Below are 13,057 nucleotides of genomic sequence, written 5' to 3'. Positions count from 1 at the left end.
ACGCTACTTGACCTGTCAGCGGAGAATCCTATCAGTCTTCCATTAATGCCAAACCTGATTACACAGGACCACGGCCACCTTCACCACCCAAACCTGCAATCACTGCACCTTACAGCACGGAAGCTCCGTGGCTGAGCCAATAGAAAATGACGTGCTTGGAGCAGGTCAGGGAAATCCTCCTGGGAAGTAGGAAGTCCTCCACTAGGGAAAAGATTCTCCATTTGGTCTAGGCGGAAAGGCTCTTCCCTCTCATTCTGGACTACCTGTTACAACTTAAACATCAGGGGCTGTCAGTAACTGCAATTAGAGTCCAGTTAGCTGCGATTTCAGCTTTCCACCCATGGGTGGTTGGACGTTCAATTTTCTCGAACTACACGGTAGATCGCTTCCTCAAGGGCCTTGAAAGATCGTTCCCTCAAACGTGCCAACCAGTTCCCCAATGGGCCCTTAGCTTGGTATTGTCTGTGCTGATGAAACCACCTTTCAAACCTTTGGCGACATACTCTCTTTTGTACCTGTCATGGAAAGTAGCCTTCCTACTGGCCATTACATCGGCCAGAAGGGTTTCGGAACTAAAGGCCTTGATGTCGGAGCCTCCTTATACGGTCTTCTTTAAGGAGAAGGTTTGCCTGTGGCCACACACAGCCTTCCTTCGGAAGGTAGTTTTGCAGTTTCATTCAAACCAGGACATTTTTCTTCTGGTGTTTTACCCCAAACCACATGCTACCAGCCGTGAGCAGAGATTTCAGTCGTTAGATGTTAGGAGTGCGCTAGCGTTCTACACAGAAAGAACAAAACCATTTAGGAAGACATCTCAGCTCTTCATTGCAGTGGCAGACAGAATAAAGGGCCTCCCGGTCTCCTCACAAAGGATCTTATCGTGGATCACATCATGCATCAAAGCTTCTTATGACCTGGTGAACATGCCTGTCCCGGCTTTGACAGCTCACTCCACAAGAGTCCAGGCAACTTCAGCAGCCTTCTTAGCTTAAGTCCCGATCCAGGACATCTGTAGGGCAGTGACATTGTCCTCCATCAACACTTTTGCGGCACACTATGCCATCACTCACCAAGCCAGGGATGATGCAGCAGTCAGCAGGGCAGTCCTGCAGTCAGTATCCCCTTGAACTACGACCCCGTCACCTAGGGGGCTGCTTGTGAGTCACCTAATTGGAAAGGACATGAGCGAGCATTTGAAGAAGAAAAGACAGTTACTAACCTTCTGTAACTATTGTTCTTTGAGATGTGTTGTTTGTGTCCATTGCAAGACCCACCCCACCTATCCCTCTATCAGAGTCTGATAGCAAGAAGGAACTGAGGAGGCGGAGGGTTGGCAGAGCCCTATATAGGGTGCCATGGAGGCATGACTTTAGGGGGCTCCACAGCCATCCCTATGGGTACCACTGGGGGGAAAAACCTTCTGGCAACCGTGCATGAGGTGCGCACACACCTAATTGGAATGGATATAAGCAACACATCTCGAAGAAAAACAGTTATGGATTGCATGTAAAGCATTTTGGGATCTTTCAGTATGAAAAATGCTCTGTAAATGTGAAAATAGTGTAATTAATAATCACACAATTTGCAAAACACGTATGTGTTATGTATTTTACAATTTTATTTCCCATTTATTGAATGGGGAAGTATATTTCAAAACTGGTCAATGTTATCCATAGCATGTAAGGTTTCAATATTTAGTTAGTGAGCAATATATAGCATTTATTCTTCACAAAGTTGAGCAGAAATTGCTTCATAAGCTAAGATGTAGGCTGTTCAGTTTTCTACTCAAATCCATTCGCTGTCTAGTTTAATGTTTTCAAGTTACGTCAAAGTTGTAAATTGCGTTACAAAATATCGTCTATAACAATTCTGAAAGTCAGTGTGACAGGTTTTCTAATTAACTTATTTAGCCTAGTTTTTTAGTAACATTAGCTGTTTCATCATTTTTAAGCTATTATGAGTACTCTTTGTGGCACCATCAATAAGCCAAGAACTCATATGTTTCCTTATTCATACAGATTACTCATCATTGCCTGTTCATAACAGAAGCCAGAAACGCATGTTAAGATTGTCTGATGAAAATCAAAATCCAGTAATATCTTATCATTGCAGAATTAAATGACAAGATAATAGCATTGCATTAGAACAATGATTCTTTTGATTGAATACCTGTTTCAGTAAAAGTGAAACCTCCAGACCTATATATAGATCAGTACTGTGAATGTGTTTAATAATAGGATTTGGAATGAAGAAGTGTCCTAAATGATCAGAGTTCATCCTGTGAAGCCAAATCAGTTTTTTACAGTGAATTACTTAGAACTAGCTGAATATTTTTGCCTAATTTGCCTGGACTGTTTATAAAATTGTGTAATTATAATTCACTGTTCTATCTTGATCTTTGCTCTTCATTTTGCACATTCTCATGAACAACAACAAAAGTCATCTTCCTATATCCAGCAAGCTGTTTGCTTCTTACAGGCACTTGTTATGTTATGCTGCTTTAAACACTGAGGTCTGGATTCTCGTCTCATTTACCCTGGTTTCACACTACTGTAGTTCTATTCACTTAATTGTGAGTTACTTCTTATTTACACTAGTGTGACTGAGAACAACAGGTCACTGTTAAATCATGAATATATATGGGAGTCTCCGTCTTGGAAAGCATGCATGAACTCAGAGAGCAGGGCTACTAGCTGACTTCTGTTGGGAAGCTGTGGTTCCAGACTTTTGTTTAAATATACCGTAGCTTTTGTTGAGCTGAATCGTATCTAGAATAAATCCCAGTCTCCTGGAAAACTCTTCAGGAATAAAAGTGAATTATTAGTTGATACACACTTTCTTAATCTAATTTCAAAGTTGAGTGAAATGACTATTCATTATAAAATGACATATAGCTTTAGAAGGCTGCTTGCACTTACTTATGATGTTGTCACAATGGGAGTCTCTTGAAAGCTGTAAAACACAGACATGCTCAATATTTTGGTTCCCTACAAGGCATTGTTCTGATGATACATGAATTAGTGTAGCAGTCAATTCATAATTTTGCCATTAAAAGTCAGCATGTTACCTACATTTACTACACAATGATATTTGAGATCTTGCAGTCATCCCCTATTTTAAGTATGGAAAACACTGCAGAATCTCACATGCCTCTGGGTGGCAATCATTTGTAAATGCTGACTTTATCTGAACATTTAATAAAATCTATGTATTTTTGTTTAAAATAGCTGGACCCCTTCCACTCCTCTGCTCTGTCTTTCCACCATCTCTGTGGAAACAAGTGTGATAATTCAGGACTAGCTACACCTTTGACCCCTCTCTGGTCTCTCTGAGTGCATCCCCATAGATGATAAGCCTTGTTCCTTCACCTCTTTCAGGGTGGAATCCCATGATCCTCCCACTCTTAGACTGGGCTCCCAGCTTCAGTATCTCATGAACCAACCATGATTGCTTAGCATGCCCAACAGGGTTTGGCTGCCTTAGTCTGCCCTTCACGAGCTGTGACCAGTGGTAAAGACAGATACAACAAAAAGCCTTTTCAAAACAGAGTATTGTTTAATCATAGCAGTAGGAGCACAAGGTAACAAGAAAATTGAGAGTTTAACATAATAAAAGGTCTACACACATATGATTCTTGTAAAGGTTTGAGTAGGCCTATCTTATCCCAACTTTTGGGGACTGGGGGTTCAATCTGCTTCTTTCCCTCCCTTTCTCCCCATCTTTCAGGGACTGTCTTTTTATTCACCCCAAAGTTTTTTGTTTCATTTCCCACCTGGATCCCCTGTACTTACACATGGTTATAAGCCAGAGGTTGAATTCCACATGGTCAGAGGTGAAACTTAACATGAATGACATCTGTATTGTCTTTTAAGTATTGGTAAATAGGGCCATCAGAAGCTATTATGCAGGAATTAACCCTTTGGAATCATATAGCAAATAAACAAAAGCACTCAAAGAAAATACAATATTTAACCTATTGCAGGCGGTTTCCAAGTCCTTTGGAATAGATACTTCGGAGAGAACCATTAGTACAGGAACTGTCCCATTTCTTCCAGATTTTAAAGAGTTACGGATGTTCAGCCAGTTGTGAGATCTACTTGGCTGAACATGCTTTAATGCTCTGTAATTACAAACAGCCACAGGTATTCTGCTCCTCCTTGGTGAAGGCTCCACCGCATTCTTGGAAAAGCTCTGAAACTTCCCCTTTCCCTGCTTCATAGCTTCCACTCTGAGAACCTTTTTGCCACCAGCCTTCAAACTATCTTTTGGGGCCTGTCAGAGCTGGGGTTGTCAGCTAGATGAGTTGCTGTTGAGTGACAAAAGGCATTCTCTCCCCACAGGTGCTGAGTTTGTTGCATTTGTGTTAGCCTAGGAGGTAAAAGGTGTTTTTTGAATATTGTATTTGTAATTCACTGCCCCAAAGAAGCAGAATTTTGGGTAATAATATGATCAAATACTGCTCTGCCATGATATAGATTAATCTCTTTAGAGTGTATTTATTATTAATACAACTGACATAGGAGACTAGTCCAATGAATTCAGGTGAATTTTCTGCACAAGAGTAGAGGTGATTCATTCATTTGTTTTCTTGGAGTCATCAAAAAATCTGCTATGGTTAACAAAACATATCTTTTCAAAATAGTATGATTCCAGACTATCTTGAATACAACTCTGGTGAGTTTGAACCTGTACTAGTGCATTCAGTTCATGAAGATATAGATGTAACTAGGGCGAGTTCAGAGAAGGACAAAATGACAAGGGGGCTGGAAGGTCTAATTTACAAAGAAAGATTAAAAGAGATAAATATGTACAGCATATCTAAATGACAGCTAAGGGGTGATCAGAGATGGTAATGATCTACAACTCTCTGAAGGATGTAAATACCAATGTAAGAGAAAAATTACTCTAGGGAAGTCTAAGGAAGTTAATTAGCTGATTAGCTGAGATTAAAATAATAATATGAAAATGTAGGCTGTATATCAAGGTAAAACTTCCTAACAGTGAGATCTATTGTTTTATTAATTTATTTATGTATATGGTGGTAGCACCTAGGGATCCCAGTCATGGACCAGGACTTCATTGTGCTAGGTGCTGTACAAACTTGTCATAAAAAAGACTGTTCCTCCTTTGCTTAGCGCTTCTAAAACTAGACTGGACAAAGCATTTGTAGTGTATGATATAGAATAATCTTACACTGGTACTGGATGAACTAGATAACCTAATAGGTCTCTCATATCTTCAATTTTTGTGATCTATTGAATGAACTCATAACTGCCTCCTGTTATAGCCCCAACTTGAATGTCAGGTCCTATTAGGATTGTATCAATGTAACTCTTACTTTAAAGTCTCTTGACCTATCAGTTACTAATATATGTAACTTCTTTTTTAAATTGCAATAGCCTTACCACTCGTCTGCCAAAAGCTGGAGAAACTATCCATGGACATAAGTTTTTCATTGATTTTGGGGGAAAAGGAGCCAATCAGTGCATCCAGGCTGCTCGACTTGGGGCCAAGACCTTGATGATTTGTAAGGTAAGTATTGACTTGAAGCTGCTGGATAACAGCCAACCCAAATGTTCATTCAAGCTCCAGTGGAACTTTTATGTGGTTGATAGAGAAGTTAACTCTTTTTTTAATGCAACTCTCCTCTTCCTGGTTTTGGCTAGAAATGGATTTAAAAAGTACCACCTGGGAAACTGTTCTCATGATATTTACAAAACAGCCAGAATAGAGAGTTGGTTAGTGGTCTGGTGGGAATTGCATGTAATGAGAGACTACAAAGTCTAGAATAATGCCTAGAGAATTTGAGATATTCAGAATTACACTGAATGAAAACTTGACCAGTCCCTCCTTTTTACTTTGTCCTGTGTTACAAGAACAAAGGGTCAGTTGATGATATTTTTGGTTCTGTATTCACCTGCCATGCTGTATTTCTATATTTAATAACATATAGTCAGCCTGGAATTCACTGCCATTAATGGTCATAGGTCAAGTACTGACAGGCTAATAATAATTTTGGAAGGACTATAAAACCTCATTCTCCATGGTTTAAACCAACCTTTATTAGGAATTAGGATGAAATCTTTGGGGGGAGGGGAAGCCACAGATTATCCTACATGTGCCTACTGTGGGATTTTGTGAATCTTCCTCTGAAGCACCTGTGTGCTGGCTCCTGTTGGAGACAGGCTTCTGGGCTGGATGAACCATGGGTCTTGTTCACTCTGAGCAGTTCCTATATTCCTGTGTTACTGAGTCTTGATTTTGGAAAAGGATGATAATTAATACTTTTCATAATATCTGTTATATGGGGAACCATAAGGATAATTAAATGTTATGGTTCAGGGCTGATTATTGCTAGGATTAAGATAGAACTCCCTCCCCTTCTTGCCTTTACCCGCCCTTCTGTAACCATATACAGAGTTCCACATTTGATGAGTGCACTGCTTCTTCCCCACCCCACCCTGCACACATATATTCTATTGAAGTACTAGATATTGGCCCTGGTTGGGAACCGGATACCAGATTTGATGGATTAATGTCTCTTCTAAGAGAGAAGCTACTATAGGAAAAAATGGAATTCTTATTTGTAATGAGGTCCACAAATCCATGACATTGGATACTCTGCTCTATGCAGCCGTGGAGACAGACCAAGCCTGTCAATCAGCGGCAGGGGAGGTGTGGCTCCATCTCTGTGAAATCACCAGATTTTATCTGCCTCTCCAGCTCCTCCCTGCTGCAGAGCAAGTATAAAGACGATGGGGGGAAAAGGGACAGGGGAGGCTTAAAATCTTCAGGCTGTCAGGGGCTGTCGTTACTAGCAGGGAGGATTCCCCTTCTCCTCAGTCACTGGGACTGTCCCTGCTCACCCGTGCAAAATGCTGCATGGCAGAGAAGGCTAAGAGAGGGAAAGCCAGCCGCTGTGTCTCCTGCACCTCCCTCACTGAGTACCTGCCTGCCTGCCTGAAAATCTGTGTCTGTTCTGTGGAGACCAAGGCCTCTCTCAAATGCTCAGGCAGGAGCAGGGTTTCTAGTAGCCTCCCTCCCTCCCTGAGCAAGAGAGCTCCCATGAACCAATGGCAGCACCTCAGCAGCACAGGTTACAGCAGCAGTCCTGGGACCAATAAGCAGCAACTTCCTTCATCTCCCCAACCCAATGTGGAGGGAGTGTAGATTGAAGCTCAATATCAAAGGGCCAGGAAAGCATCCTGCCCAACCGCTAGAGCCTGCTCTCATAGCCATAGCTGCCTAGCCTCTCCCCTGCAATGCTATTGTGGCAGGGAGCTACTGACAAGGATCCAGAGAGAAAACAAGGAGACCTTGGTAAGGGGCCCAATCCCTGCCTCTTCTATAACATGTCCCCCCTGTCCAGCCCTGCAGTGGCTCAGGGATAGCAGTGTCAGCCCAGCACTGTCTCCCAGTTCAGCAGACGGGCCAAGGGTTCCATATGGACCTTCAGGCTTCTAGTCTGATGCTTGGGGTGGGGTCAGTCTATTTCCAGGCCACATCCAGGAATTGCCCTTCAAAAAAGTGTGGAACCCAAGGAGGCCCCCTTCTGAAGCCAGTCCAGCACAAACCTCCAGTCTCAACCTCCTCTTTCTCAGGGCAAGAAACCTGTTAAAAAAAAGTATGCACATGGTCCTCCCTTCCCCCTCCAGGGGACTATCAGTCTGAAATTTCCCTCTTTTTCTGAGGAGGAACATCAAAGGGAGACATAACACAAGAGATTTCACAGACATTTAGACCCCTCTAGTTGCCTCAACATAAAGAGGGGTGGAAAAGGCCCCCCAATCCCATTCATCAAGTCTGATTCAGGGATTTCTTTAGGAGGCTTTCTGAGACACAAAGTGAAATCTGTTTCCTGTGAACTGCATAAATCTGCAGAGTGCAGCGGGGCAAATATCCTCAGCAACTGGTTCTCTTGCTCACCTTCACAGAGCACAATACAGGGGATAATACATCAGTGCCTTGGTCCCCTGCTCATCTTCATGGAGTGCAGCATGACAAATCAATGCAGGAAAGAGCAGGCCATAGACAAGTGCTATTTCCTCTCGGAATGCATACACACAGTCCCACAAAGGGAATTCTCCTTGCTTAGTGGAGGAAGGCCAGTGCTCCAAATCAAAGTTAGAGACTCAAATAATAAAACATTAAAATATTAAAAAAACAAAAATTCAAGAGTCTCACAGATGCTTTTTAAACTGGGCTCTAAGAACACAACATCAGCAATACATGTCCTTAGCCTTTAGGTTAATAACAGCGCTGCCAGTGTTCACAAGTGCTGGTAGTGTTCATGTCAGCTCTCAGACCGGATGCATGCACTTTCCTGGGTGACTTCTGTTACCTGACCAACTGGGATCTGATATTACTGCATTCAGGAATTGACACAACACTCGTTTGATAATGACAGAAAGGCTTTAATTACTACACTTATAAAATGATCCCCCAAACCAAAAGTCCAGTATACATTAGCTGCAAAAGCAGTTTTCCTCACCAATGCAGGCAAGAGGCAGTGGTTTCGATTCTTGACAGCTTCTCTGAGAGCTTGGATCCATAGTCCCAGAAGAAAGCTGGGTGTGATAAGATGACAGTTCTGTGTCTGGAATGATTTCTAAGTCTTGAAGCTCACTTCCTAGTGGCATTGCTTCCTTCTTTATACTCTTAAATTCAATGTTTTCAAAGCATCTTTGGTAATTACATGAGAGAACAAAGGAAGTCCAAACAAAAACAACAGGGGAAAGAGCTATATGTTTTTACTCAGTTCAAAAGGTGTTAGCCATCTGGATTTTGTTTAGTCAACAATCCAGCACTTGTTTGTCACAAAGTTCCACCCTTTCCTAATAAAAGGGGGTTGGAGTTTGCTGATATGAAAATTGAGTAATACCTGAGCTGGCACCCATCGGAAGATAAGATCAAAAGGTATCCTTGACAGATACAGCACCAGTGAGGTATAGATGAGTTAATTACAGAAGATAATTTCATTAGGGAGACTAGTCAGTCAAGAGGGGCCATTATTCATAGGAAAAGCAGTTATACCAGACATGCTTAAAGAAGGAAAACAGCACGTGTGATGCAATAAGAAGCAATCACTTCTTTTCAAAAAAGGATTTCCAACCACCACCATACTTTTGCAATATGCATCTTATTAGTAATATTTGGTAACTTAATTTTATAAGTATGCCCAGCCTAGCTTGAATCTCATAGTCTACAACCTCATCCAGAGTCAGTCATAGACTGTACTATCAAAGTTCTAAGGATGCTGCAGAGCCACATTTTTGTTAGAAGTCAGTTAACAGTCTCAGTTGTATTCCCAGTTTCTGAGTGGGAACAGTCACTGCCCTCTGCAAATTTCCCTATTGCAGGAAAAATAGCAGATGCTGAGAAATCTTATCAAAACAATGAACTCTTCAATAGTATTACCCATTCATATGCTTCTGTCTCTTCTGGGTTCAATGGTCTCCTGTGTGGATATTTTTAGTGGACCAGTGCTCATAGAGCCACCTCTTTTCCCTCCCTCTATCATCCCTTACCTTCACTGAGGGATGGCTATCTCAACCGGGGAGGATTTTCTGGTCATTCACATGGGGTCAAGGACTGTCCAAGGGATCTGATCCAAACAAAAGTGCAAGCACAGCATAAACTGGTGAAAGCTCAGGATAATCCGATATGGTCTCAAGGCTTTGCTCCCATGTTGACTTGCCTCATGCTGATCATGACAGAAAACACCTCAATCATGTCATACATGAATAAACAAAGTGGAACAAGGTCTACAATCCTTCAAAGAGAAGCTCACCTCTTGATGACTTGGGAAAAGGGAAATGTCCATTCAATACACTCCCTTCACAGCCAAGGGAAAATTGAATGTTGTAGCTGACTAACTCAGCAGGCAAAAGGTAGATATCATCCAGAATGGCAACTACACCTAGAGGTGTTTCATCTGATAAAAGAATTCAGTCTTCCAGTGATAGATCTGCTTGCATCCCACCTGAATCACAAAGTGTCAGTTCTTCTTTTGCTGCTAGGACCAGAAAGCCAAGGCAACTGATGCCTTGTTGCATAGGTGGCCAAAGAGAATTCTCACAAGCCTTCCCTTCCTTTTTGTCTCCTCACCAGAATGCTACAGAAGATCAGGAGAGAAGAAGCACTGGTAATTCTGGTATCCCCATTCTGGCCAAGGAGGCCTTGGTTCTCTGACCCCCTTGACATGGTACAAAAGAACTCCCATCTGCTTTCTCTTCCAAAGGGATGTGATATTACAAGGGACAGTCAGACATCAGAATCCAGCCAGTCTGCGCCTAGGTGCCTGTTTTTGAACAGAGCCTCTTAAGCCAACAAGGTTGTTCAGAGAGGTAATATCCACAATTTTAGCTTCCAGAAATAAATCTACTAGCCCAGCATATTGAAGGGCCTGGTTGAGTTTTAGCCATTAGCCAGGACAGAGGTCTCAACCCCTCATCTACACTGATGCCACAGATTCTCAAATTGTTTCAAGATGGACTCAAGTTAGACCTGGAAGTTCAGACTCTTAGAGGTCCAGTTGCTGCTTTGTCTAGCATCCTTAGTGCTGCAGACAAGTAGTGAATTTCATCTTACCCAGAAGTCCACCATTTTTCTTAGGTGAGCAGTATCCTTTCTACATCCTTCTGATGCGCATCAAGTTATTTTATGGGAACTTACCAGGCTCTCATTGCTATTACAGGCCCTCCATTTGAACCACTCATGAAGGTGTCTTATTCATGTTTAACCAAGTGGCCTTTGTGATAACAATCTTGTCTGTTCACAGTGTGTCTGAGTTGAAAGCTCTTTCAGTACTGCACGTTCCATAAAGCCAATGTGATACTCAGAACTAATCCTGTCTTAATATTAAAAGTAACTCCAGGTTCCATAGACCCCCAGGAAATTTTTCTTCCATCTGTGGCAGGGTCAGACTCGATGGCTATGGGAGAGTGCTAGATGGCCAATATATCAGCCCTAGGCTCAGCAAGTCCCTTTTCCCCTGGTAGCCGAGCAGGGGTTACTCCAGGTTAATTAACACACCAGGAGCCAATCAAGGTCCTGCCCAGGACTTGTTAAAAGCCTCCCTTCCAGAGAAAGGATGTGGCTGGAGTTGTGAGAGTGAGGTGAGCTAGCAGAGCGTGTGAGCAGGCAAGACACTGTCAGAAACCAGTAGGGTTTAGGAGAAGGAGCAGAACACTGACAGAAGAGAACCCTGCAGATACAAAGACTGGGGGAGGGGAAAACCCTACCCGAAGAGGGCAAAGGACCTTTCCCAGGCCTGGAGTCCTGAGGGAAAAGAACCTGCCAGAAGGGAAAGATAGAACTGGACATTTGGTTTGGCACTACCGTGCCCAGTGGGGCTGTCAGAGGTCAAGAGCCTCCCCTGGCAAGGAGGTCAGGAAGGGCCCCTGTCCAAGCAGGTCCAGACATTAAGTCAAAGGGCACGGAGAAAAGTAACCCAGGGAAGCTAGCAGCTTTCCTGAAGCCACAGCACAAGGCTGCTACTTGTAGGGTCCCTGGGTTGGGGCAAGTCCAGCCCTCTGTGCTGTGGCAAGGCAGTGTAAACCTAGACCACCCCTAACAGGTGTTTGTCCAACTTGTTTTTAAAAACTTCCAGTGACTTCCACAATCTCCTTTGGAAGCCTATTCCAGTGCTTAACTATCCTTATAGTTAAGAAGTTTTTCCTAATATCTAATCTAAAACTCCCTTGCTGCAGATTAAGCACATTACTTCTTGTCCTACCTTCACTGGACAAAGGGGACAATTGAACACCATCCTCTTTAAAAGAGCCCTTAACATAGTTGAAAACTTTTCAGGGGGAGAATTTTAGGTCTTTTCTTCTTCTTTTTTATATATTTTTTCTTTCCTCATAGCTCAGTGTAATGGGTTTGGCACCTCCTCTTACAAGCGTCTCCCTTTGACGAATTGTGGGTCTTTGTTTGGAACGGGGTGGCACCCACCTCTCCCGAGGGCCCCCCTTGCCAATGGTTTCTTCAGCGACTCAGCCCTTCGGCTGAGTTACACTGTCTTTAGGTGGAACAACAAAACCCCTTCTGGGGTATACAGTCTTTACTGTCCGCCAAGGCTTCTTTCCAGGATACACTGCCATCTATACTACAGAGCTCATTATGGTACCCTCCATTGGTGTGTCATTTCAGCAGCCTTCCCTGGGTTCCGTCCTGCCTGCACTGAGCTGTCCCTGGTCCTACTTGCTCTTCCAGCCAGCCAGGAACCCATCCTTCCCTCTTCCAGCTCCAGGTAGCACCTGACTGACTGCTCTCCTCTGTTGCTCCCTTTTATATGGCCCTTCTGGCCCCTGATTGGCCACTCCTGCAGCTCTGTGATTGGCTGCTTCCCTTGCAGCCACTCTAGGGCACTTGGCTGACTTCTCTTCTGCTCTTTTCTGAGGCGGGGTGAGGCAGGGTCACAAGTCCTCCAGTCAGGGGCCTCTGAACCTAGTTAGTCTGCCCCGTCACATTCAGGTTTTCTAACCTTATATAATTTTTGTTACTTTCCTCTTGACTGCAATTTGTTCACATCTTTCTGAAAGTGTGGCACCCAAAATTGGACACAGTACTTCAGATGAGGCTCCAACAGTGCTGAGTAGAGCAGGACAATTACCTCTCCTATTAATACACCCCAGAATATTAGCCTATTTTGCAGCTTCATCACATTGTTGACTTCTATTCATTTTGTGATCCACTATAAACCTCAGATCCTTTTCAGCAGTACTACCACCTGGCCAGCTATTCCTCATGTTGTAGTTGTGCATTTGATTTTTCCTTCTAAGTGAAGTATTTTGCTCTTGTCTTTGTTGAATTTAATCTTGTTGAATTCACACCAATTCTCCAATTTGTCAAGGTTGTTTTGGATTGTGTTCCTGACCTCCAAAGTACTTGCAGCCCCTCCCTACTTTGTATCATCTGCAGAGTTTATAAGCATATTCTCCCCTCCATTATCCAAGTCATTAATGAAAATGTTGATTAGTATTGAACACTGCGGGACCCCACTATAGATACCCTGTCCCAGTTTGACAGTAGACCATTAATAACTACAACTAAG

General features: G+C 43.0%; 1 protein-coding gene across 4 annotated transcripts in view; it reads left to right on the top strand.

Moving 5' to 3' along the window:
• RBKS (ribokinase) overlaps positions 1–13,057 on the top strand; it is a 108,866-nt gene that overhangs the window by 26,452 nt on the left and 69,357 nt on the right. For all 4 annotated transcript variants that reach the window (XM_067564792.1, XM_067564789.1, XM_067564788.1 and 1 more), the window contains exon 2: positions 5,400–5,532. In XM_067564792.1, the coding sequence (XP_067420893.1) occupies positions 5,400–5,532 (133 nt within the window). The remainder of the gene's footprint in view (positions 1–5,399; positions 5,533–13,057) is intronic.

Source organism: Emydura macquarii, unplaced genomic scaffold (assembly GCF_026122565.2).
Source record: "Emydura macquarii macquarii isolate MOO-44397 ecotype Brisbane River unplaced genomic scaffold, CSIRO-AGI_Emac_v2 contig_2676, whole genome shotgun sequence".
NCBI classification, from domain to species: Eukaryota; Metazoa; Chordata; order Testudines; family Chelidae; genus Emydura; species Emydura macquarii.
This window is presented reverse-complemented; position numbering and strand designations above follow the sequence as displayed.